Source organism: Loxodonta africana, chromosome 2 (genome assembly GCF_030014295.1).
Source record: "Loxodonta africana isolate mLoxAfr1 chromosome 2, mLoxAfr1.hap2, whole genome shotgun sequence".
Lineage (NCBI taxonomy): Eukaryota > Metazoa > Chordata > Mammalia > Proboscidea > Elephantidae > Loxodonta > Loxodonta africana.
This window is the reverse complement of record NC_087343.1, coordinates 176,591,030-176,617,623: the sequence shown is the minus strand read 5'-3', so window position 1 is coordinate 176,617,623 and position 26,594 is coordinate 176,591,030. Positions and strand designations below refer to the sequence as shown.

At 46.2% G+C, this 26,594-nt stretch overlaps 1 protein-coding gene across 1 annotated transcript; it reads left to right on the top strand.

The window, feature by feature from the left end:
• The first annotated feature begins 2,996 nt into the window (after window positions 1-2,996).
• On the top strand, window positions 2,997-26,295 carry C1QTNF2 (C1q and TNF related 2). Its single transcript, XM_064278994.1, has 4 exons — window positions 2,997-3,045; window positions 18,454-18,551; window positions 20,096-20,348; window positions 25,511-26,295. The coding sequence occupies exons 3-4, from the start codon at window positions 20,105-20,107 to the stop codon at window positions 26,122-26,124; spliced, it is 858 nt and encodes a 285-aa protein (XP_064135064.1). The 5' UTR covers window positions 2,997-3,045; window positions 18,454-18,551; window positions 20,096-20,104; the 3' UTR covers window positions 26,125-26,295.
• The last annotated feature ends 299 nt before the right edge of the window (window positions 26,296-26,594 follow it).

Here is a 26,594-nt window from a genome sequence, read left to right as displayed (position 1 = left end):
AGGAAAGCTGAAAGTAGAAGCAGAGAGAGTGAAGAGGCAAGAAATCTCCTAAAAGAGTTATAACAGTGGTCATGGGCTGTAACACTAAAGACAGCAAGAGGCCTGGAAGAGGCCCAGTGGCACAGCCAGTGCCAGCAGGCCCAGATGGGGCCCGGAAGCAGAGCTGGTGGTGACAGACAGCAGGACTGAGAGAAGCCTGTCCTGATGGGGCCAAGAGGAGGCCTGTCTTGCTGTGAGGAGCTGAGAGGGCTATCTAGCACTGAAGAAGGGGGACTTTGTCTACATACTTCCTAATCTAGATCCTGAGTTGTAGCTTGTTATCCTGATCTCGAGTGGTACCCTGTTCCTTAATAAACCACTTAACTTTAAGTGCGGTCTGTGAATTGTGTGTGGCCATTGCAATGGATTAGCAAACCCAGAAGAGAAGTAGAGAATGCTGTAGGAGGAACAACTGGTGTCAGAATTGGTAAAAAGGTTGGAGAGTGAATGTATGTCTGACCTCCACCTCACAGGTATCAGCCTCGGACTGATCTTAATTGTCATCATTCCCCTTTGTGAAGTTAGGCTCTGACGACATTACTGCCACTACCCTTACTACTACCAGAATTTTACACCTGCTCTACCCCAGGAGAGGGGCTTTCCTGGGCCCTTATGATTTTGAATGGGCAGAGTTTCTTCATCTTTCCATTCCCGACACATCTGGGAACAGACCAGGATACCTCAGGTGGGATGGTGGAGGGTGGTCCCTTTTCCAGCCATCTATGAATCAACACCCTAAACTCCATTGCACATGTCATTTTTCATTCATTTTTAGTGCTCACTGCTCCCCTACATCCAGGCCAGTGTCAGTTATCCCTCAGTGCTCAGCCAAATATCACTTCCCCAGGCCTTCCTCTGATCACCCAGTTTTACACTCACTGTTTTCCTCTCCTGTAACACTCATTGCACTTGTAGTCACTTGTGGCATTTCCACTAGACTCATGAGGGCAGGCACCAAGCCTATGTTGTTTACCTTTCTATATCCCCAGCACCTAGCACAGGGACTGACATATATAATAGATTCTTATTGAATAGGTGCTGAATGAATATTTATCTCACTTACTTTCATTCTCAAATAATATTTATAAACAATTATTATTTATAATAATATGTTACTATTATTATTAATAATAATTCTGTACATATATGATGGTTTACCAAACACTGTTAAGGGTGAGTGTTCCAACTTTGGAGGAAAGACAGTGAAGATACTCCATTATTATTCTCCCCATTTCCCAGAAAATGAGACACCATCTATGAGGTTACTAACTTGCCTAAAGTGGTGAAACCGGCCTTAGAATTCTAATGTAAACCTGCAATAGAACTCTGACTGCAAACCTTGTGTTACATACCAGCTGTTAACCAGATACTCCGGCAGCCAAGTAAAATGCTGATAGCTAGAGGCAAACAGCAGTGGAAGGAAGAAGCAAAATCCAGGACTCTAATGATTTTTCTTTCTTCCAGTGTCTGCTTGCTGCCTAAGCAGGCTCACCTGCCTTTTCTGGGAGATAGAACCCTCAAGCAGGGCACACCTCTCTCAGTGACTTGAGGCTGGGCAGAAAATTTGTGAGGCCAGTGAAGTCTCACCTTCTGGTGTGCAAGGAGATGAGGGCTCGAACAATGGGGAACTCAATCCACACCATTATGTACCTGTACACTTACACCTGGACAAAATCCCCATCAAGGCACACATCCATGTAAACACACAGATGATGAGCCACTGCACACTTAAACATGCACAAACACAAGTGCACCTAGACTTCATGAACTGTCGTTGTTAGGTACCATCGAGTCACCTCTGACTCATAGTGACCCCATGTATAACCGAATGAAACATTGCCCAGTCCTAAGCCATCCTCACAATCGTTGCTATGTTTGAGCCCATTGTTGCAGCCACCGTGTCAATCCATCTCATTGAGGGTCCCCTCTTTTTTGATGACCCTCTACCAAGTATGATGTCTTTCTCCAGTGGTTCAACCCTCCTGATGACATGTCCAAAGTAAGCAAGACAAAGTCTCTCCATCCTCGCTTCTAAGGAGCATTCTGACTGTACTTCCTCCAAGAAACATTTTTCATTCTTCTGGCAGTCCATGGTATATTCAGTATTCTTTGCCAACACCACAATTTGAATGCATCAATTCTTCATCTGTCTTCCATCATTGTCCAGCTTTCACGTGCACATAAGGTGATTGAAAATACCACAGCTTAAGTCAGGCACGTTTTAGTCATCAAAGTGTTATCTTTGCATATTAGCATTTTAAAGAGGTCTTTTGCAGCAGATACGCCGAATGTAATGTGTCATTTGATATCTCGATTTCATGAACATACACACTAGTATGAGGCTATGCACCCACCGCACATATCCAGCCACTATCTTGTATACCCAGAAACTAAGTAAGGCTTCAGTTACACACCAGCCCATAATCTTGAGTATGTGGGTGTATGTGTACATACAGGAACCGTTATGCACATCTGGACACACGCACTTATACACACACACACCTAAACACATATACAACGATTAATAACACTCTTCAGTACATGCACACTCAGTACACGGGGAAATCTACTCTGTTGAAACTCATGTTCACACACTCAGATCCACACTGAGGTAATTGCTCACGTGCACGCGCACAGAGATGTCTTTTCAAACATGGACACGCACCTCAACGCTTGCAAACACATAATCACTCTCGTGCACATAAACCCTCGCACACACTGACACGTTTACACACAGAGAGATGCAGCGACACACCCAAATTGTCACAGACGCTGGAAGCTTTTTCCAAACTGATGCCAAAGAGAGAGCGCCCTGGTCGCTGCTGCGCGCTCCGGGAGGCCCACGTGACCGTGAGGCAGGCGCTCCCGCCAATGACGGGATGGGAAAACTATGCCCGGGGCCCGCCTGGCCCGGCTGCTGCGGCGGCCGTGGGAGGCGGAGAGGCGGAGCGCGGCTGAGAGCTTCCTCGCTACGGACGCCCCCGGACTTGACCTGTGACGGCGAGGGTGAGTGTTCTGCGTGCTGCCCGCCGGGTCCGCACCTCCAGCGCCCGCCGGCAGGAAAGCGAGGCGGGAGGAGGAGGATGCGCCGTGCTGGGGCGGGGGATAACGGCCAGCGTCGGGTTGGTGCTGGCAGGCAACCGCCTCCCCAATTCCTGACCCTCGACTTCTGCCTTATGAATTGTAACATTAACATTTATTGAATGCTTACTGGGTGCCCGGCTGTGCTCAGTGGTTTACCTGTTATGATAGAAACAGCTCTACCATTTATTGAGCACCTTTGTGCCAGGATTTTATGTGCAGTGTTTCTTCTTCATGACAACTGGTTATCTCCACGCACAAAAGGGGAGCCAGGCTCAGGGGAGCCAGGCTCAGAGACGTTGAAAACTTCCCCGGTATTGCACAGCTAGTGACTGATGATGGTAAAGGGGCTTGAACCCTGGTAGATCTGAATCCAACACCTGAGCCAATAATCACAGCTAATGTTTACTGAGTACTAGTCACTGTGCCAGATCATTTGAGTACATTATTTTATTCTTCACAACATTCTTGAATTAAATACATTGTTGTTGTGTGTCCTCCAGTCAATTCTGACTCATAGGGACCCTATATGACAGAGTATAACTGACCCATAGGGCTTCCTAGGTTGTAATCTTTATGGAAGTGGGTAGCCAGGTCTTTTCTTCTGTGGACCCAATGGTCGGTTCGAACCTCTGACCTTTCGGTTAGCAGCCAAGCGCTTAACCACTGCACCACCAAGGCTCCAAAATACATTGTAGAGATGAGTAAACCAAGCTCAAAGAGGTAGTAAATAAGGAGTTGAAATTTGTACCCAACTCTTCACAACTCTCTTCATTATCCCTCAAACTACTTGTCACCACAACTTACCTTAATTTACTTTGTTCTAACTTCTTTAGCCCCACCGCTACTGCCCCATTCCAGGACCTTATCTCTCAGCTGAAGTATTGCTATAGCTCTTACCGCTGGTCCCTCCTCTAAAACCATCAGCGAGTTCTTCGCACAACCTTAGTGTAATCATCCTTGGCTCTTTAACCACAAAATTCTGCTGCTTGGAAGCTTCAGGTGTTCTCCTTGCTTAAAGGTGAGGTCTCCTCCTTACACTGGTCATCTCCCCCAGATACCGTGTTCATGCCACGCTGAACTAACAGCAATAGCAATGGCAGTGTCTTGGATATATCAACCCAAGGTGATGCTTAGTTAACTAACCGGTTGCTGTCCAGTCAGCTCCAACTCAGGGCAACCCCCTGTGTGTCAGGGTAGAGCTGTGCTTCCTTGGACTTTCAATGGCTGATTTTTCAGAAGTAGATTGCCAAGCCTTTCTTCCAAGGTGTCTCTGGGTGGACTCAAACCTCCAGCCTTTTGGTTAGCAGCCGTTTGTACCCCCCGGGGACTCTGATGCTCAGCATTGTTAAAAATCTGTCCTCTCATATCCTCCATTTCTGCCCACCCATCCACACCATCCTTCCCTAACATATTCTTTTATCTGGTAGTCATACCCATTTACTGCTACTTTATACCACCAACTCCTCAGGCTGTCCACACTGTTCAGAACATCTCTGCTGCCCTTCATTCACACACATCCAACTCACCCCAGTTTGTTTCTTCCCGAATGCCTGACTCTCTCCATCTCCTAGCCATGGAGCTATCCTTGCCTGTCTTCCAATCCTTAAACCTTGGGGTTATCTTTTGTTTTAAACGTTATAAAAAATAACATATGTTCACCTTAAGAAATTCAGACAGTACAAAAAAGCGGAAATGAAAAGTAAAGCCTGTGGTTCCCAACCCCTTTATCAAGATTTCGTGTCCTTTCAGAAACATCCCACGCATCCGTACACATTTCTATTTATTTATGTCCATCTTTTTTTAACTCAAAGAGAGTCATACGCTACATTCCATGCTGCCACTTGCTTTTTTCACTTAACCTTGTATCTTGGCCATCTTTCCATATCACACGTACACGTCTACTTTGCTCTTTATAATGGCATCATAGTGTGTAATTGTATGGGTGAATTAGGATGTCTTTCACAAGCCTGGGTTCATCTTTGAAACTACTCTGTCTCCATCAAATATTCAGCCAAGTTCCCTGAGAAGTTACTTTTCTCTCTGCAAATCAGGGCTTCAAACCGGCTCATTCCCTGCTCCTCCTTCTCTTATCGCGACCTTGCTGATTGGACTCAGATGACTGAATTGAATCTTCTTTTCTACACCCCAACCTCTGATGCTACCCAGAATGTTCATCGTGGGGTGACAGAGTTCCTCTGCACACACACAGCTTCCCCGACTCCTTCCTCCAGATTAAAGGCCTACAAACTCTGCTTTCCTCTGTGAGATGAACTCCTACATAAATGAGATCTCTGTAATCAAGTTCTATCCTAGGCTTCCTTTTGAAAGGAATTCTATGCCAAATCTTATTTCAAAGCGAATAATCTTCCCCCTGGATGTGTGTGCTCCAATTAGTGATGTAGTTATGTAACACACACACACACACGCTCACACACACACACACACGCACACGGAGTGCTGCCCTGTTGGTGAAGGCAGTGTGTGCATGTCTGTGTCCTGTGTCCGTGCAGATGGGCCATGGTAGAGTGACTGAGCCAGGGCCCAAAGTCAGCAGGCCTGCTTTGACCTGGGAAAAACAATTCCAATTTTCTGAGCTCCATTTTCTCATCTGTTAAGTGGGGATGATAGTATCAGCCTCTTAGACCTGTGAGAAGAATTAAAGGAGATAATGGACATCAGAGCTTGAAAATAAGTACACACAATGTACATGGAAAGTCATTATTTTTTCCTCTAGATCAGGAGTTGCAAACTCAGATGCCATCACTGGTTGGACATGATACATAAATGAGTGAACGGGATGCAAGACGTGTGGGAGTGGTGAGGGCTGTGGATGCTGCAGTGTGCAGGCTCTGTCTCCGGGGCAGCTGTTGGTGCCCAATGGAAAGGTGAGCCCAGTACTGTCAGATCCTCCAGGATTTCAAGAAAAGCTGGAAATCTTCATTTTAATATAAAATCTCCGAAGTTTTACATTGGCAACAATTTCCAAAAAAACAAGAAGAACAAAAATGCAGTGCAGTCTGTGGTCTGCGCAAGGGCAATGACCAGCCAGCCGATCACCTCTTGCTAGATTTTAATTTCTTCAGTGGCAGGCAGTGTTCCGTAGCTTCTAAGTCCCCCTCAGTCAGAGGTCCTTGCAATTGCAGTCTTAGTAAGCAGCTGATCATCAGTTGACTGAATTAGAATTTCACAGCCTTGTTTAAAATAAGGCAACAAAACCAGTTGCCATCAAATTGATTTCTACTCATAGTGACCCCATGTGTGTCAGAGTAGAACTGTACCCCATAGGGCTTTCTTGGCTGTGGCCTTTTGGAAGCAGATGTGATTCCTTGGAGACCAGTAAGGCCTTGGATTGACCCCAGAGAAGTCAAGGAAAACTTGCCTTTTCTCCCTCATCCCTTCAAAGTTCAAAATTTGTTCCTTGCCCTTAGCTCCTGGGTCTTCAGGCGTCATCTCTTTTATGCATTCCAAGGGATCATTCCCATACCTTTCTCTCCTGCCTTCTTCGTGGTCCTGAATGCTTCTTGGGAAAACCTGTTATAAAAAGAAAGAAGGAGCAAGACTTGCTTTCCCTCCTGGTCACATAGGTGTGCCAGGCCGTACCCTCAGTATAACCAGACCGTGTGCCCTTGGAGAGCAGGGACTACATGTTTTCATCTCCAGTTCCCCGGGGTCTGGCTGAAAGGCAGCACTAGTAGGCAATACCATTTGTTAGGTATCCATGTGCCAAGCCCACTGGGCCTTCATAAAACCCTGTCCCTTGATGAGATAAGCGCTAGCCCGTGGCTTCATTTATCTGTGCATTGTGGAGCACCAACATGCCAGAGGTACAGGTCAGGTCAGCCCCTGCCCCCATGCTTCCCTCAGAAGGGGAACTCTATGGGGAGGAGCCAAGGTCAGGCTTCCCTCAGCCATTTACAGGTAAAGATATGTTTCATTCTGTATTCTTGTTAAACCTGTTACAGCCAGTTGTAGAAGCCAGGGCCCTCTTTTGGTAGCAACTGTCAGAAACACAACTAGAACTAGCTTAAGTAAAAATGGAGAATTTAGGGAATAGATATAGGGGCCTTCACCTGAAATGCCACAGGTGCTCATGGTGGTAGGCCAGGGCTGTTTTCCCTTAGTTCAGTGGCAGTTAGTAATAATGACAGTTTAAACAGGACCTAAATTTTGAATCATGTTTTGCTTTCAACAGCCATTATCTTGATTTTCAGAAGGACAAGAAATAATAGCTAATGCTTTTATACCTCTTACATACGCCAGGCCTTTTTCTGAGAACTTAACATATATTAGTTCATTAAATCCTCATAAGCAACCTTCTAAGGTGGGTACTATTGTTATCCCCATTTTAGGGGGAGCGAGTAAGGAAGAAAGGATAAGTAACTTGTAAAAGGTCCCACAGCTCACTCTGGGATTTGAACTAAAGCAGCTATGCTTAGCACTGAGTTGTCTAATTTAGTAGCTAGCCCTGCACTCAGTGGTTAAGAGCACTGCTACTCGCCAAAAGGTCGGCAGTTTGAATCCACCAGCCGCTCATTGGAAACCCTATAGGGCAGTTCTAGTCTGTCCTACAGGGTCACTATGAGTCAGAATTGGCTCGATGGCAATGGGCTTTTTTGGTTTTTAGCGAGTTGGCTGTGGAGCATCTGAATGTAGCTGAGCAGTGCTGTATGTGTAAAACGCCCAGTGGATTCCAAAGACTTAGGCTGAAAAAGTACCCTGGGTGGCTTAAATGGTTTGCACTCAACTATTAACCTAAAGGTTGGCGATTTGAACCCACCCAGTGGTTTCTTGGAAGAAAAGACCTGGCAATCTGCTTCCATTAAGATTACAGCCAGGAAAACTCTATGCAATAATTCTACTCTGGAACATGGAGCCACCATGAGTCACAATGACTCTATAGCAACTAACAACAACAGGATGAAAAAGGGAATGTGAACTATCTCCTGAGTCATTGTATTTTGATTCCACACTGAAAGAATGCTTTGGAGGTATTGATTAATTAATTTCACCTGTTTTTTCAGCTTTTTTAACGTGGCAAGTACCTGAAAAGACCCATTGCCATCGAGTTGATTCCTACTCATAGCAACCCTATAGGACAGAGTAGAACTGCCCCACAGAGCTCCCAAGGAGTGCCTGGCGGGTTCCAGCTGCCGACCCTTTGGTTAGCAACTGTGGCACTTAGCTACTACGCCACCAGGGTTTCCACGTGGCAGCTAGACGATTTAAAATTACAAATATGGCTCCCATCAGTCTCCTATTGGACAGCGCTGCTCTAGCCCACTCCCCCAGTGCTCTAGTCTGCCACTTCCCGCCATCCCGCAGAGACGTGAACGCCATCAGGCCTCCTTCCCTCCCCCTCACATCTCTCACAGCAGCCGCATTCTTCTCTGTCACTGCAGCCCATGTTCTCATGTTAGAAAATAGCGATTGCTTTGGCTGCAGCCGCCCGCTGAGCCTGCCTCTTCTCCCCATTGTGCTGGGAGGCACCCCAGGCTCAGATGTGAAGCAGCTGGGGCCCAGAGTGGCTGGTTCCACCACCCACCACATTACACATATACCACGTTTTTTGGTTTCTAAGGGTTTGGGTGTTTTTTTTTAAGGGTTTGGGTGTGTATATCAGAAGATAAAGGTCGTTAGTTTTAATAAAGTGGCCACTGGGCTGGCTTCCTATGTGCTTTCAGAAGTGCCTGCTGAGGCAAACCCAGCGAGATCCTGGCTTCTGAGACCTTGTGAAGTCAGTTTGTCCTTGGGCCTCTTTTTTCTAGGCTGAGCCAGAAGCATCAGGGAGAAAAAAAAAAAGAGAGAGAGAGAGAAAGCAGCGGATAGTGTATTTTCTGGGCTTTCTGGCAAGTGAGCTTCATGGCTTTTCATTCTGCTAAGACTCTGGATGCTGGAGAGCTTCCAGGTGGGCATCAACTTGGAGATCCCAAGAAAGGGGACCATTTCGTGAGCACTGTGTGAGGAGCTGCAGCAGCCGCTCTCTCCTGCAGTCGGCTCTCTCAGCTTTCCAGAGAAGCGGGAGAGGGCTGTTTCCAATTTGCTTCCTGGAATTCAGGGAGGGCGTGGGGTGTTTTTATTATAGAATTCTCACTCCCATCAAAGCGAATTTACAGCGAGCTTCGAGCGAGCTTGAGGGCAAGCAAGAACCACCGCAATCCAATCTCCGCCCATTTAACTCCAAACAGAAGAATTGCCCTGTTAGGTCAGCGTCAGGCTCCTTACCCGCCCCCATCAGGGACTGGCCTTCGCTTGAAACTCTAGGGTGGTGGGGAACTCCTAGTGGGAGGCCTGGACTGTTTCCCCTTTGTTCAACTGCAGTTGGGGGCAATTAGAATTTTAAACATGGCTCTAACTTTTGTATCATGTTTTGTTTTCCTCTCTATTTCGTGTTTGACTCTCAGAACAACCCTGTGAGGCAGACAGGACGTGTGTTACTGTCTCCATTTTCCAGGTGAGGAAACAAAGGTCCAGATAAAATGAAATGACTTGTCCACAGTCACATGACCAGTGAGTTACAAAATTAGGACTGGGACTCAGATTCTTCTGAATCCAAAACCAGCTACCTCACTGAGTTTCTCTCAGTAGCCAAGTGTGGCTTTGTCATTACACATTTATTGAAATCATTTTGATCCCCTTGATATTTTCTAATTGTAAGAGTGACCGTTTTCTTTGAAAGCTGTTCAGCAACTATATGTTGAACACCTACTATATTCCAGGCACTGTGGAGGGCTCAAGGGATACAATAGAGGGTATAACAGGGCCCTGCTTTCCTGGCACTTCCATTCCAGGGGGAAGAGACAGTTAAGAAACAAATCTATAATCACGAATTGAATTGTGCTTTGAAAGGAACAAACAGGGAGGTCTGAGAGAATAAACAGGAGCAGAGTGGGGTACATTGGATCACATGATCAGGGCAGGCCTCTCTGAGGAGATAATATTAGGCCTGGAACTTGAAGGATGAGGCAGGCAGCTGCCTGAAGGCTCCAGGGGAAAGGGTTTAGAATTAAGTTCTCTTCAATTGTTGAGCATTTATGGTGTCAAACACTGGGCTAGAAAATTTAAATGCATTATTACTCAATGCATTTAAACTCACTCAAACTCCATGAGTTAAGTATACTATTGCTCCCATTGGATAGTTGAGGAAACTGTAAATGGAAGATTTGCCCATGGCTCTCAACCACTGAGTTGACCACTACCCCTGCCTGTCAGTGTGGCATAACCTGATAACCAACAAGTCACATTTATTTGGGCATAATTTATATCTTCTAATCTCTGGGGAGGGGGGGACTGGGCAGCAGAGCTTCGTTGGTAGAATTGTTGCCTTCCGTGCAAGAGGCCAGTTTCTGTTCCCAGCCAATGCATCTCAAGCACAGCCACCACCTATCAGCTTTTCTCTGCAAGTAGAGGCTTGTATGTTGTTATGATGCTGAACAGGTTTCAGCCCAGCTACCAATTAAGATAGACTAGGAAGAAAGGCTTGGCAATCTACTTCCAAAAATCCGTCAATGAAAACTCTGTGGATCACAACCCGCAACCAGTAATGGGGATGGCACAGGACCAGGCAGTATTCTGTTCCATTGTGCATGGGGTTACCATGAATCAGAGGCTAACTTGATGGCAGCTAACAGCAACAACAACAGTCTCCAAGGAGGGATTGTCCCAGGGCCCAGGCTTAGCGTTGGTGCAGTTTCCGCTGGCAGACCATGTCCAGGGAGATTCAGCGGGAGACGCATAGCTCCACATCTGGCTCTTCTCACAACATAGTCCAGGTAGAGTGCCCTCAGGATAAACCATAGGGGCAAAGAGGAGGAAGAATGCCTTTCCCCTGACACCAGAATTCAGGCTGTGTCACTTTAGCTCCTAGAGTTTTCCTAGAACATGTATATTTATGATTCATTAGGTTCTTAGCTGAGAGACGAGAGGTGCAGGGACTGGGCAAATTAAAACCAGCCTTAAGGACTTCGTCCACGTTTAGCACCTCATGATTCCATTTCTGGGACCTAACTAGCTTTTTTTTCCTCAGCAGGAAGGCTATAATGAAGCCTTGCCTATTCTGCTCACACCCTTTTCACTCCCAAGAACAACAATTTAGAAACTAAAATGGTTAATCAAAAGATATGGGGGGTGGGGTGGGGATAGAGGGAACCAATGCTTGCTTTCTTTCTGACCAATTAAACGGGTATTTATTGAGCACCTACTATATGCAAGGTATTCTGCAAGGTCTCAGAGCTGAAAGATCCAGCCCGTCTGCTCAAGGAGATCAGAAGGGAAGGAGGTATTAGTTCTGGTTTGGGTTAGAAAGACTGAAGCAAGAGAACTTATTTGGACCCAAGTGTCTCGGTGCCTTTTTGGATTTAGGCCACTGGGTTATTTTTGCTGTAGATTTTTCTTGAGGCCAGAATCCTCAGTTATCAAAAGACATTCATCAACTAAGCAACTATTTCTTGAACACCTACTGTGTGCAAGGACGTAGAAACCCTGGGAATATAACAGATGGCCAGCTGGAGTCCCTGTCCTCATGGGGCTTCTGTTTTAACAGGAGAGGCATAGGAGAGGCAATGGGACAGGGGACAGGTAAGCTGGCAGGTAAGGGAATAACTGCAAGGTATAGTAAGGGCTGGGAAAGAAACAAATAGCTGGGGCAAAAAGGGAGAGCTGCCTGAGAGGGAATGTCAGGGAAGACCTCAGAGGAAGTGATGTTTAAGCTTTAACACAGCAGGGAAAGAGCCAGCATGCCGCCAGGGTGGAGCGAGGAAGATTGCAGGTAAGGGGTGGCGCTTGAGGCGGAGAGGACCTTGACCTGAAGGAGCCCAGGCAGCTGGGCCATAAGAGCAGGGAGAGAGTGGGAGAAGCTGAGGTCGTGGCAGAGGCAGGGACTCTGGATGGTGCAGACGGCTAATGCCCTGGGCTGCCACCCTTTTGGTTGGAGGTTTCAAGTCCACCCAGAGGTGCCTCGGAAAAAAGGCCTGGTGATCTACTTCTGTTGAAAACCCTAGGGTTGCCATGAGTCAGTGTAGAATCAACAGCAACTGTTTTTCTTTTGCTGGGGGGCCGTATCAGGGGTTCCGATGTTTTCTAATTGCAGCCAGCAGCCATTGGAGGGTATTAGGAAGTGATGGGGCTGATTTATATTTTTAAGCAATTCCTCTGGCTGTTCGTGGAGATGACACTATGTGGGGTGGGGGAAAGAGAGTGAAGCAGGGGACCAGGAAGGAAGGCTGTCACAGGGTACAAGTGAGGGATGCACTGATGGAGGTGGGGGAGAGCTTTGAGCTCCCTGAGCATTTGGTTCAGCCCCTGGGAATGCCCCCATTAACTCTCCAAAGGGCTTGTGGTGGAGAGTGAGGGCCCAGGAGTTTGGGTTCTGGTCCGCCCTCCCTAGGGCCTTGGCCAGCCGGGGGTGGTATGGGCCTCTGAAGTGGCAACATTGATTTACATCAAGTATCCTGAAGGAGAAAAAGTATCACTTTTTCATTTTCAAAGCCATATATATGTTAGTGTGTGTGTATAAACTGTAAAATAAATCCAAGATATCAAAGAAATTTCTCTATTGCTGTGTGTGGCTTTGGCATATGCTTCAAGTTCTCCTCTGCAATTTGGGATATTTAGCAGGAAAAAATCTAAGAAATGCTGACATAATGGAAAGCATTTGGACACTAGGGTCAGCCAAACCCAAGTTCAAATATAACTTCTGCCACTAACTGCTTGTGTAAACATGGACAAATTACTTAACCTCTCTGAGCTTCAGTTTCCTCTTTCATCAAACAAGAAGAGATAGCAGGGGCAGGGGGCATGGTGTAGTGGATTAACGTAGGCTTCAGAGATGCTCAGACGTGGCTCAAATGTTGTTTGCATTGCTCATGGATTATTTGACTTTGGGTAAGTCCTTTATCTTCTTGGAGCCTCTGTTTCTTTGTCTGAAAAATGGGAAGACAATAAGCCTACCTCCTTCACAGGGTTTATTATAAACCTCAAATAAAATAATTCCAGTAAAGAGCTCCACACAGTGCTGGAACGTTGTAGGTGTTCAATAAAGTCTATTTGCTTCTGCCTTAGTTTCAGAACAGAAGAGGTTGGAGTCCTCCCAGGTTTGTGATTTTAAACTTATTTTTAAAGGCCCTGGAAGAGTTAACCTGTCTAAATTCCTTTGAGTCTTGGCTCACCTCCAAGCACCCGCAAGATCCACTTGTCTCCCCACCATGGCATGGATGGTGGGGTGGAGGCCAGGCTCAGGAGGGTGGGGGCACAGGCAGGGAGCAGGGCTATTTGGAGCCTTGTTTTTTTTTTTTTTTTGGAGGTGCCCTAGAGGCAAAGAGACTCTCCCTCTAGGTTTGGAACCAAAACCTAGTCTCCCCGCCTTTATTTCCAAAATAGTTCCTGGCTGGAGCTGCTAGGGCTCCTCTGGGGCTGCGGGAACCTCCAGGCCCCAGCTTGGAGAAAACCCTTCCTCCCCGCATGTTTCAGAGCCCTCCTCATCCACTCAAGGCCCTGAGGCCTGCCCTGAGCCAGCTGTCACTGAAAGGGGTCCCCTCTGTCTAAAGGGGCTGGTGCAGGGCAGACATGGACCAGATAGCAAGCCCTCCTCCCTCTTTGGGGGCCTATGGAGCTGGGCGTGGAGGTCAGAAGACAGAGGGGAGAGGTAAATGGAAACAGATGGTTCCCCTCTCCCCCCGCCTGCCCTGCCTGTCATCTAGCTATTCTCAGGATTCTTTTAAGCCTGGAGACTTGTTCCCACCCTCTTCCTTCCTCCTTTTCTCCTTAGTCCAAAATGTTTGCAGATTGAAACTTTCCAAACCATCTCCCAAACCTGGGAGAATTTGGAATCTGTTTTCTGGGGTCCAGGTGTGTTGCAGCAGCTCACAGGTAACCCCATCCCATTCTTGGAGACTCTCATCAAGTAGATATGGGAAGGAAATGGAGATTTATGATGCAATGGTTAAGTGCTCGGCTGCTAACTGAAAGGTCGGTGGTTCAAACCCACCAGCTGCTCCATGGGAGAAAGATGTGGCAGTCTGCTTCCGTAAAAATTAAAAAAACAAACTCACTGCCAGTCCAGTCAATTCCAACTCATAGCAACCCTGTAGGACAGAGTAGAACTGCCCCATAGAGTTTGCAAGGCTGTAATCTTTAGTGAAAGAAACCCTATGGGGCAGTTCTACTCTGTCCTACAGGGTTGCTATGGTTTGGAATTGATTCAAATGCAGTGAGTTGTTTTTTCGTTTTTTAATTTTTACACGGGCAGACTGCCACATCTTTTTCCCGTAGAGCAGCTAGTGGATTCTAACATCTGACCTTTCAGTTAGCAGCCAAGATTTTAACCACAATACCACCAGGGCTCATGCCGTAGAGATTGCAGCCTTGGAAACCCTGTGGGGCAGTTGTACTCTGTCATGTAGGGTCACTATGAGTTGGAATCAGCTCGATGGCACACCACCACCACCACAACAGGGAGTGTCTAGGTCACAGTTTTCCAACTGCACTTGTTATTTATGTAACACTTCTACCATGTTTACCATACCTGGCTACCACCTCTACTATTATTTATGCAACCCGTATTGAGCACATGTGACACCAGAGATATAATCGAACGCGACTTTTTAAAAAAATTTTTTTAAATTGGACTTTAGGTGAATGTTTACAGAGCAAACTAGTTTCTCATAAAACAATTAATACACATATTGTTTTGTGACATTGGTTGCCAACCCCCCAACATGTCAACACTCTCCCGTTCTCGACCTTGGATTCCCCATTACCAGCTTTCCTGTCCCCTCCTGTCTTCTTGTCCTCGCCCCTGGGCTGGTGTGCCCATTTAGTCTCGTTTTGTTTTATGGGCCTGTCTAATCTTCGGCTGAAGGGTGAACCTCAGGAGTGACTTCATTACTGAGCTATAACGGTATCCAGGGGCCATACTCTCAGGGTTTCTCTAGTCTCTATCAGGCCAGTAAGTCTGGGCTTTTTTTGTGAGTTACAGTTTTGTTCTACATTTTTCTCCAGCTCTGCCCGGGACCCTCTATTGTGATCCTTGTCAGAGCAGTTGGTGGTGGTAGCCGGGCACCATCTAGTTGTCCTGGAGTCAGTCTGGTAGAGGTTGTGGTAGTTGTGGTTCATTAGTCTTTTATAATCTCTCCTTTGTGTATTTGGTTTCTTCATTCTCCCTTCCTCCAGACAGGATCAGACCAGTGGGGAGTCTAAGATGGCCACTGAGAAGCTTTTAAGACCCCAGATGCTACTCACCAAAGTAAAATGTAGAACATATTCTTTATGAACTATGTTATGACAGTTGAGCTAGATGTTCCCCAAGACCGTGATCCCCACAGCCCTCAGCCCAGTAATTTTGTCCCTGAGGGAGTTTGGATGTGTCTTTGGAGCTTCCATGACCTTCCCTTGGGCAAGTTATGCTGGCTTCCCCAGTATTGTGTAATGTCTTACCCTTCACCAAAGTTACCACTCATCTATTTAGTGTTTTTCCCTCCCACTCCTCCCCTCCCTCATAACTATCAAAGATTGTTTCTTTTTGTGTATAAATCTTTTCATGAATTTTTATAGTAGTGGTCTCATGCAATATTTGTCCTTTTGTGATTGACTTATTTCACTCAGCGTAATGCCCTCCAGATTCATCCGTATTGTGGGAAGTTTTGCGGATTCATCATTGTTCTTTATGGGTGCATAGTATTCCATTGTGTGTATGTACTATAGTTTGTTTATCCATTTATCCGTTGATGAGCATCTAAGTTGTTTCCAACTTTTTGCTATTGTGAACAATGCTGCAGTGAACATGGGTACGCATATGTCTATTCATGTGAATACTCTTATTTCTCTAGGATATATTCCAGGGAGTGCAACTTTATTTTTGCCTCCTCCTTGCCCTTTACAATTTAGTCAATGAGGTTGGCTCCCAGGAACCAGGAAAAATTCTTTGGGTACAGTCATTCTTCACCCCATAGGCCCTCTGACTTGTGGCAATGCATAGATTCCTTTAGCTGGCCAGTCCAGGCCTCCCTCTTGGCATCTGCCTTTCTGGCACCCACCGTGCATAGTTATCACTATTAGGGTCCTTCACTTCTGGCAGGATCCCACTGGCCCAGGCTGACTTGTACTGCAGGATGTCTCATACCTTAGATCCACTATGGAGGGCAAGAAGGTAGTCCCCTCCCCAAGTAGCACCAGTAAGCTGCCTTTCTTTCCCCTTCTGTCCAGGCAGCAAGCTACCCCCCCACCCTCTAGCTGTCCCAAGCAGGCTGAGACATGTCCATTCTCCCATCACCCTCCCAAAGACATGGGCCACATTTTAAAATACTTACTCTGATGCGATTGCCAAGTCTTTGTGATCTGAGAATAGGCTCTCGAGCTTTTCTTTTGAAAACTCTACACTTTGACCTGACAATCAGTTTGGCAGGATGAGGGCAGCATATCAGGTGTCTTGGTGCCAGGTGAAAATTCCTATTTTAACCCCACCAGGAGTCCCTGGATATTGCAAACACTTAAGCTCTTGACTACAACAAAAAGGTCGGTGGTCGAACCCACCCAGAGGTGCCTGGGAATAAAGGCCTGATGATCTGCTTCCAAAAGGTCACAGCCTCGAAAACTCTGTGGAGCACACATGGGGTCGCCATGAGCTGAAGTCGACTTGACGACAACTGGTCTGGCTTTACTGGTTTGACATTCACCCATTAAGTAAGCTAACTTCTACCTGTGGTCAGTCTTTTCTTTAAATAGTGTCACGGGACTTCCTTGCACCGTAGTACAGGTGCTGCTCCAGGCGCCTGACTCTGTGTGCTTGTCTGGGGGTTTTCAAGGACTCTGTGTATATTTGTGGGAGCCTGCCTAAGATTCTTTAAGAACAAGTTTAAAGAACAGGTGCATGAAATGAGGAGTGAAAAAAAATATGGAAGAATAGCTAATATTAGAGCAGAAAAAAAGAAAAGAACAGATGCACACAGTTACAAATGAGGCTGCTCTTTGTTAAAACCCATTGCCAACAAATCAATTCCAACTAATAGCAACCCTACAGGACAGAGTAGAACTGCCCTGTAGGGCTTCCAAGGAGTACCTGGTAGATTCGAACTGCGAGCCTTTTGGTAAGCAGCCAAACACGTAGCCACTGCGCCACACGGGCTTCCTTTTTGTTAAAAAGGTATATTAAAAAGGGGTATAGAGATGTTAAACTATCACCAGACTGAGACATTTTTCTGGACTTAATCAGGATTGAGGAAATTGAAAAGAAAATAATTTTGTTACTCTAGGGTGTTTTTGTGTGCCAGCCAGTGGATTCTGACTCATAGGACAAAGAAGAACTGCCCCATGGGGTTTTCTAGGATGTAATCTTTACGAGAGCAGATTGCCACATCTTCTTCCTGAGGAGCTCCCTGAGATGCTGCTGGTGGGTTCAAACCACCAACCTTTTGGTTAGCAACTTAACCACTGTGTCACCAGGGCTCCTTCTAATAGGGTGTAATGTTATTTAAAGCAGGATCTGATACTTCCCAAATCATCTCTACCACCAGTGGCACCTCTTTGATACTTATCTAGAGAAATCTCCTGGGGTCCAGAGAGGGAAAGTGACATGCCCGAAGTCACAGAGCTGGTAAGCATCAGAGCTAGAACTGGCATAACCCCTGAGTAGCTGGGTAGTACAGTGCTGTGGACTCCCTCCTCTCCTTAGCAAGAGAAGCCTGGTATCCTGTCCCCTTCATTTTTTTCCAGAGTTAAAGATTCTGGAGGGTCCTGGAGGAGAGGTCAAGTCAACCTGCTTCCAGGGCAGCAGCCAGAGGTAGCCCAGAGGGCTGGACAGGCCCCCATGGCCAGTGGGCAAAGCGGGTTCTAAAGGGTAGGGAAGTTGGGGACACAGGTGGGAAATGTGAGCTCCCAGGGCTGAGACCTAAGCATGTTCCCACCTCGCTGACGCACCACAGCTGCCAGGGAGCCCCCAATGCTGGAAAGCTCTTATTGGTCGCCGAAGGCTGGTGGGAACAGTGAAGGCTTCATATCTGCAAAGAGAGGGCAGATGGGAATCTGAAAGCCTCAGCATCAGAGTGGAAGGAACCTTGGAGACAATCTAGTCAAGTGGTTCTAGTGGGGTCCCTGGACCACCATCAACACCATCTCCTAGAAACTTGTTAAAAATGCAGGTTGAGTCCCCACCCCTGCTCTTCTGAATCAGAAACCCTAGGAGTGGGACCCAGCAATCTGTGGTTTAATGAGCCTTCCAGGTGAGTCGATGCACACTCAGGCATGAGAACCACTGATCTATTCCAAGAAGTCCCTGGCTGGTGCAAATGATTAAGTGATTGGCTACTAGCCAAAAGGTTGATGGTTTGAATCCACACACAGGTGCCTTGGAAGAAAGACCTGGCAATCTGCTTCTGAAAGATCACAGCCATTGGAAGCCCTGTGGAGCACAGTTCTACTCTGACACGTGTGGAGTCACCGTGAGTTGGAATTGACCCTGCGGCAACTGGTTTGGTTTGTTTTGGATCTAGCCCAACTCTTCATTGTTCAGGTAGGGAGGAGACTGAGGCCCAGAGAGGGAAGTGGACTTTCCTAAGGTCACATGCAAGTTATCACTTATAAGCTCATCTTAACAGCAAGCAGTCACTTTTGGGGGGAGGCGGGAGGGTGCCAAATTACTTTATTTGAAGGAATGCTACAAATGAAAGAGCTTAAGTGGGTGTTTTGGGATAATTTGTAGAAAAGGTAAATGTAAACCCAATACGCGTGTGCTGTCTTGGTGACCACAGAAGTCACCCCTGTGGCTGTGGGGCAGCCAGGCTAAAAGCTTAGCTCTTTCCGTCACTGTTTCCCAGGGTGTGCTTGTCAAAGATATACTCTGCCACGCCAGATTCCGGGGCTCCTATCTTGTGCAAGTGGGTTACATAGTCACTGAATTCTTTGATGGATTTCACCCGCTCATTTAGGTAATCAATGAGTTTCAATGAAGTCACACAAATGGAGGTCATTCTTGTCAGTGTCCAGTTTGTGCAGTTCCAGTAGTGACTAATTCACACTTATTTCCAAGTGTAGCGCACACACCATTATGTTCAGCCCGGTCTCCCAATCATCATGGTCTGGTTTCTCAATATCCTAAAGGAAAGCTCGGCCGCCTTGTCGGTTCTGCACAGTGATGGACTGAGAGGAGACCATCTCTGAGAGCATGATACTCTCATCTCTGGTGTGAGCGTGCTGTTAACTGCCCCAGCCTTAAGAACACAGTGTAGCCTGGGCCAGGAGCGCACAGTCCCTGGGTCTGGACTGCCTCGTTCCAATCCCAGCCCTGCCCACTGCAAGTTACACGACATGAGCCAGTTGCTCAACTTCCCTGAGCCTCTGTTTCCCACCTGTGTCTATGCCATAAGGCTGTTGTGAGGATTAAGTAATGTATGGAAGCTCTTAGCCTGTGCCTGGTGCCAGGAAGCGCTTGGAAGAGGATCTGTTAGGGCTGCCGGTGTTGCTCAGGTAACGATGCACCCTCACTAAGTCACTGCATCCGCACCTTCCTCACTCTCCAGCGTGCCTCTCTGAGTCCTCTGTGAGAAGCGGCCCCATGCACATCATCCCCTGCAATGTGAAGTATTTCTGTCCTTGTAACTTTCTATTTGTGCTGCATATTTGAGTGAAAACATGGCTCATTTCTCTCCATCGCCAGCTCCTCCCACTCAGCAGTCACTGGGCTGTAGGTCCTGCACTGTTTCAGCCGCTCCAGAAGATGATTGCCCCTATCCCCAAGGCCACTCCAAAGTATATACTGGGTACCAGTCAAGCCTATAATGCAACTTAGCTCATCCAAATGTGTCCACAAAATATGATGGCATTCGGTCCAGCTATTTGTATGTGATGCAGGAAAGAGCAAGAGACAAGACTATAATTGAGTTTATCCTGGCTACCTCCTCCTCTGCCCCTGGATCCCCCTCTGACTGACTACCAGCTCAGCTCAGTAGCTGGCTTCACCTGCTCACAGCTCTCTTACCTCCCACAGGTGGCCACCATGATCTCCTGGGTGCTCTTGGCCTGTGCCCTCCCCTGTGCTACTGACCCACTGCTTGGTGCCTTCGCCCGCAGGGACATCAAGAAGGGCCCCCCTCAACTCATCTGCAGCATGCCTGGCCCTCAAGGCCCACCCGGTCCCCCAGGAGCCCCAGGGCCCTCAGGAATGGTGGGCAGAATGGGCTTTCCTGGCAAAGATGGCCAAGATGGCCAGGATGGGGACCGGGGGGACAATGGAGAGGAAGGTAAGAGGTTCAGTGCCTACCCCTCTTTTGCCCACCTGGGGTTGACAGCATCTGGCACAGATGGGATTTATGAAGTTATTAAAACTAGTAGGAATCCCATTTGATTATAAACCAAATTAAGGTCCTTTTATAAACAGATCAGTGCATTCTCCGAAAGGGACAGTGGGTATAAAATCCCATGTTCCTGCCCACCTATACCATTTGCTGGGTGACTTTGGGGAAGACTCCAGAAATATTATTAAGAGCTCTTTTGGTTGCATGTGACAGAAACCCAGTTTATAGCCGCAAATGAAATTTATTGTCTCATGTACCTGGGAAGTTCAAAGGCCAGACTTCAGGAATGGCTGGGCCCAAGAGCTCAAATATCATTGTTGAGGCCCTGCTTCTCTGTGTTGGTTTTGTTCTCACAAAGGCTGGAAGCTCTGAAATGGCTAAGGGTGGGCTCAAGCCTGTATCCTCACAGCTCGATCCACATAGCAAATCTCAGGAAGATTGATCCTTCTTGGAATGATCATGTTTAGAGGTCCCTGGGTGGTGAGAATGGTTTGTGCTCCACTACTAACCTAAAGGTTGGCAGTTTTAACCCACCCAGCAGCTTTGCAGAAGAAAGGCCTGGCAATCTGCTTCTCTAAAGATTGCGGCCAAGAAAACCCCATGGAGCAGTTCTACTCTGTAACATGTGGGGTTGCCATGAGTCAGAATCGACTTGACAGCAGTGCGTTTGTTGGTATTTTGGGGTCATGTGTGCCTTCCTGGACCAATCCCTTTGACAATGGAGATGAGGTTCCATAATTTGCCAGGGGCCATGTGCTCACTCCTAGTGATGTGTGAGTAGGTAGGCAAGGGGTGTAGGTCACTGTGACTGACAGCCTCAGTGGGACCCCATGAAGTAGTGAAGGGTGGTCCATCAAAGGAGGGGATGCAGGCAGGCAGATAGCAGACAGATTGGGTGCTCCTGCAGGCCAGTGCAGCTTTGACATTCCTTATATTTCTGAACTCTCATCCCAGCTACCAAGCACTTTTCAGTGCCAGCAGCATCCCTAATTGTACATTTTAAGCAGTGGGAAAATTATAATAACTTATCTGTATGACATTTTAATGTTGACAAGGTATTTTCGAGCACATTGCTTATCTGTCAGTACCATCCTGTGAAGGAGGTACTATTAATATTTCCTTATTACAGATGAAGAAACTGAGAGTCAGTGATTAAGTTGGAGATGGAAAGCAGTAGGAAAATTATAATAACTTATTATAATCTCTAATAACATATATATATAAGTTATTATGGCTATAGTAACTTATTTGTATGACATTTTAATATTGACAAGGTATTTTCAAACATATTGCTTATCTGCCAATACCATCCTGTGAAGGAGGTATTATTAATATCCCCTTATTACAGATGAAGAAACTGAGAGTCAGTGATTAAGTTGGAGATGGCGTGCCATAGCTTCAAGAACTTGAGCTTTGCTTATGAGTGGCCATCTAAGATGCTCCACTGATCCCACCCTGTCTGGAGCAAAGGAGAATGAAAAAAATCAAAGACACAAGGGAAAGATTAGTCCAAAGGACAAATAGACTACCACAGCCTCCACCAGACTGACTCCAGTACAACTAGATGTGCCCAGCTACCACCACCAAATGCTATGACAGAGATTACAGTAGAGGGTCCCAGACAGAGCTGGAGAAAAATGTAAAACAAAATCCAAACTCACAAAAAAAGACCAGGCTTACTGATCTGACAGAGCCTGAAGAAACCCCAAGAGTATGGCACCCAGACACCCTTTTAACTCAGTACTGAAGTCACTCCTGAGGTTCACCCTTCAACCAAAGATTAGACAGGCCCATAAAACAAACAATAATACATATAGCTCCACCGTGTATACGAGACTAAATGGGCACACCAGCACAGGGGCAAGGATGAAAAGGCAGGAGGGAACAGGAAAGCTGGACTAATGGAAATGGGGAACCCAAGGTCAAGAAGAGGAGAGTGTTGACACATCACAGGGTGTACAGCCAGTGTCACAAAACAATATGTGTATTGTTTAATGAGAAACTCATTTGCTCTGTAAACCTTCATCTAAAGCACAATTAAAAAAAAAAAAAACAAAACTTGAGCTTTGGAAACAAACCTGTCCCATTCCCCTGACCACAGTGTTAGATTCAGGGCATGTGCTCCCAAGCAGGGCCAACTAGTTTTCCCTGTGATTTGCCATATGGATCCTTGGGGAGAGAAAGTATCTCTGTTGTTAACTTTTTTCCCTTTGATTGAGAGCCATGAGGTTTTAGGCTTGGGGCTGCTATTGGCCATTTTTCCTGCCATACATTGAGTCTCTGGTGAGAATTAAGCCAACCTCTATACAAATATAGTCAACAGGCCTTTGATAAAAGAGCAAAGGCAATTCTACAGAGAAAGAATAGCCTTTTCAACACATGGCACTAGAATAACTGGACATCCATATGCAAAAATATAAATCTAGACACACAGCTTGCATCCTTCAAAAAAAAAAAAAAAATGGATCATAGACCTAAAAGTGAGACACGAACCTATACAACTTCTAGAAGATAACATGAGAAAATCTAGGCGGCCTTGGGTCTGGCAATGACATTTTAGATACATCAAAAGCACGATTCATAAAAGAAAAAAAGTTGTACTTAATTGAAATTAAAAATGTCTGCTCTGCAAAAGGCACTGTTAAGAGAATGAAAAAACAAGCCACAGACTGGGTGAAAATATTTGCAAAACACGTATCTGATAAAGCACTTGTTTCCAGGATATACAAAAAGCTCTTAAAACTCAACAATAAGAATTAAGCCGACACACCAAGGAAGGCAGTGCTGAAAGAGGGAGACAGTTCTGCTGTGTGTAACCCAGAAAAAGCTGGGCCGCTCGGGGGCCAGTCACAGTACATCATAATGTGCAAACCATCACCAACACACACACACAGACACACACACAGACACACAGACACACACGCACACACGCACACATACATTTATCTCTAGAAAGGCCTTGAAAAGAGCTTTTCCTGAATTTTCCCAAAAAGGAATCAGAAAAGAAGCACATCATGTAACACACGGCAGAACTTTCTGATACTTTTCTTTATTTAACTGCCGCCAAAAAGCTCCACTCCGCCATGATTCTGTCTTTACTCCTCCTGCTCCTCTTCTCCTGCCTTTTGTTTATTTTCATTTTTTCAAGGGAAAGCTTTATCATCTTTCTTAGTTTTATTCTTTTTCCCATTCTTTTAATTTAATTATACAAGTAATGCACAAATACATCCTCACTATAATACATTCAAACAATACAAAGAAGCAAAATTATTTACTTATGCCTTCCCATTCTCCTCTCACCTTCCAGAGGTAACCACTATTAATTGGTTAAATGTGTATCCTCCCTGGCCTTTTTCTATGTGTTTACAGATGTATATAGCAATGCAGGCATCACCAGGCACTTAATGCAAGCAATCTGTTCCTGAAAATTAGATGTTAAGAGAGAAAATGCTAATTGGGAATCTATTTCCCAGTTGTTTTAAATGGAGAAAAGTAAAACACAATACATGTTCATCTCGAACCCTAAAACACAATAAATGCCTGCATATTCACCGTATTAGGATGTAAAATGCCTAAAACATTACTTCCTGTGTGGTTGTTAACACACAGTTGCCTCAAGTACAGTGGTGCTGGGATGCTATGTAGCATCAGCAGGCTACAAGAAGCAGACCCCTCAACTGGCATTCGGCAGGCTTCTCAAAACATCTGCTCCCAGTTCTGCCGTGTGTCAATTGCATTTGGATATAACTCATACCTTTCCCCATACATCTTGTGTTTAAAATGATGTATTGAGTTTGGAGAACATAAATATGAAATTTTCCTGTGTAATTATTGGCCCAAAATGTTGTATTGAAAGAAATGTACAATTTATAATTTTCTAGGGCTGCTGTAACAAAGTACCACAAATGAGTGGCTTACAAGAACAGAAATTTATTGTATCACAGTTCTGGAGAGTAGGAGTTTGAAATCAGGGCACGGCCATGTTGATTCCTTCCAAGGGCTCTGAGGGAGAGAATCTGTTTCATGCATCTCTGCTAGCCTCTGGTGATGGCCAGCAATCCTTGGCTTGTAGTCACACTCTCATCTCTGCCTCCATCTTTACGTGCTGTCTTTCCTCTGTGTGTCTCTTCTCTTTTAAAAGGACATCACTCATATTGGATTAGGACTCAGCCTACTGCAGCGTGGCCTAATGTTAACTGATAACATCTTTAGAGATCCTCTTTCTGAACAAGGTCCCATTCACAGGTACCAAGGTTAGGTCTTCAGCATATCCTTTTTGAGGACACAATTCAGTTCATAAGAGTGGGTATTAAAAACCAAGAGGTGGTCTGTAGGAAGCATTATTGGGGGGAATGTTCTACAGGATATGCCAACTAGCATTTAGCGAGTATTTACTATGGACCAGGCACTCTTCTATGCACTTAAATGGGTATAGAAATATAATATGGAGCTTTGTGGTTTCCTTTTAATACAAAGAATTTTTCTACCTGCTTTTTCCTCTTGCCAGTATATTTTAGAGAAGGTTTCATGTAGTACCCGTAGATCTTTTTTTAATTACCGCATAGAATTCCACTACATAGATAGACCATGATTTTTTAGTCATTTCTCTCGGGACGGGCATTTAGTTGTTCCTGGTTTTTGCTATTATAAGCAATGCTGCAATAAAACCCTTGACATGTAGACAGGGATCTTGTGCACTAGGCAGAGATTTCACTAAGATCAATGGTTTGAAGTCAGGAGGCCCCTTCCAATTCTCTTCTTAGCCCATCACCAGGTAACCCAGTGAAGGATGGATCTGGTGGACAAGCCAGCCTCCCCCTTGGAAGGCAAGAAAAGGACAGGCCATGACTTATCATAAGTTATTGTTTTTGCTTCAGTCCACAGTGATTCTGGAAAGTAAGTATTTCCATTCCCACTTTCCAGATAAGACTTGGGGAAGTGCCCTGGTTACACTATCAGAATTTGAACCCATATCTATGTGATTCCAAAGCCTTCCTGTTCTTTCTGTTATCCAAGGGCTCCTGCTCCAAGGATGGAAAGCCAAGGCCTGCAGCCTCTGCCTAGGCCTCTGAGAGCTCCTCCATAACACCAGCTGCTCTGTCTTCCAGGTGCACCTGGCCGGGCAGGTAACCGGGGAAAGCCAGGACCAAAGGGCAAAGCCGGGGCCATTGGGCGGGCTGGCCCTCGCGGCCCCAAGGGGGTCAGTGGTGCCCCAGGAAAGAATGGCACACCAGGCAAGAAGGGGCCCAAGGGCAAGAAGGGGGATCCAGGCCTCCCGGGCCCCTGCAGCTGTGGCAGTGCCCGCGCCAAGTCAGCCTTCTCGGTGGCAGTGACCAAGAGCTACCCACGGGAGCGACTGCCCATCAAATTTGACAAGATCCTGATGAATGAAGGTGGCCACTACAATGCGTCCAGCGGCAAGTTCGTCTGTGGTGTGCCAGGGATCTACTACTTCACCTACGACATCACACTGGCCAACAAGCACCTGGCCATCGGCCTGGTGCACAATGGCCAGTACCGCATCCGGACCTTCGACGCCAACACAGGCAACCATGATGTGGCCTCAGGCTCCACCATCCTGGCTCTCAAACAGGGTGACGAGGTCTGGCTGCAGATCTTCTACTCGGAGCAGAACGGGCTCTTCTATGACCCTTACTGGACCGACAGCCTCTTCACAGGCTTCCTCATCTACGCCGACCAGGACGACCCCAATGAGGTGTAGATTGGACTGGAGTTGTGCACCCTCAAGGAGGGAACAAGCTTCTGGACTTGTGGTTGCAGAGCAAGACCCCCAAACAGACTCCTGAGGGTTGGGAGTCGGGAGCTTCTAGCTTCAGGCTGACCTCTTCTGTCTCTTTATCCCTCCATCATTAAATCCAAGCTTTTACATTCATCCATCCATCTATCCATTCACTGCCCTCATGGGGCTTACATTCTAGTGGGGGAGACAGTTAACAGGTAAAGAAACAAATAATGTAGTTACAGATTGTAGGAAGTGTAAGGATGGAAATAAACATAATACCACAGTTGAAAGTAATAGGAATGACGGGACAGGGAAGAGGTTGAAACTTTTTTTAGATTTACTTACATACATACAGTGAAGTCTACACATCTTCAGTAGACAGGTCAGTGTATTTTTACATACCTACATGCGTTGTACCCTCCATACAGATCAAGATTCAGAATATTTCC

Bases quoted from the DNA above. Each gene is read 5' to 3' on its own strand.
- C1QTNF2 (XM_064278994.1), top strand. From the start codon at position 20,105: ATGATCTCCTGGGTGCTCTTGGCCTGTGCCCTCCCCTGTGCTACTGAC. The intron at 20,349-25,510 runs GTAAGAGGTTCA...TCTGTCTTCCAG, and splicing joins GGGGGACAATGGAGAGGAAG to GTGCACCTGGCCGGGCAGGT.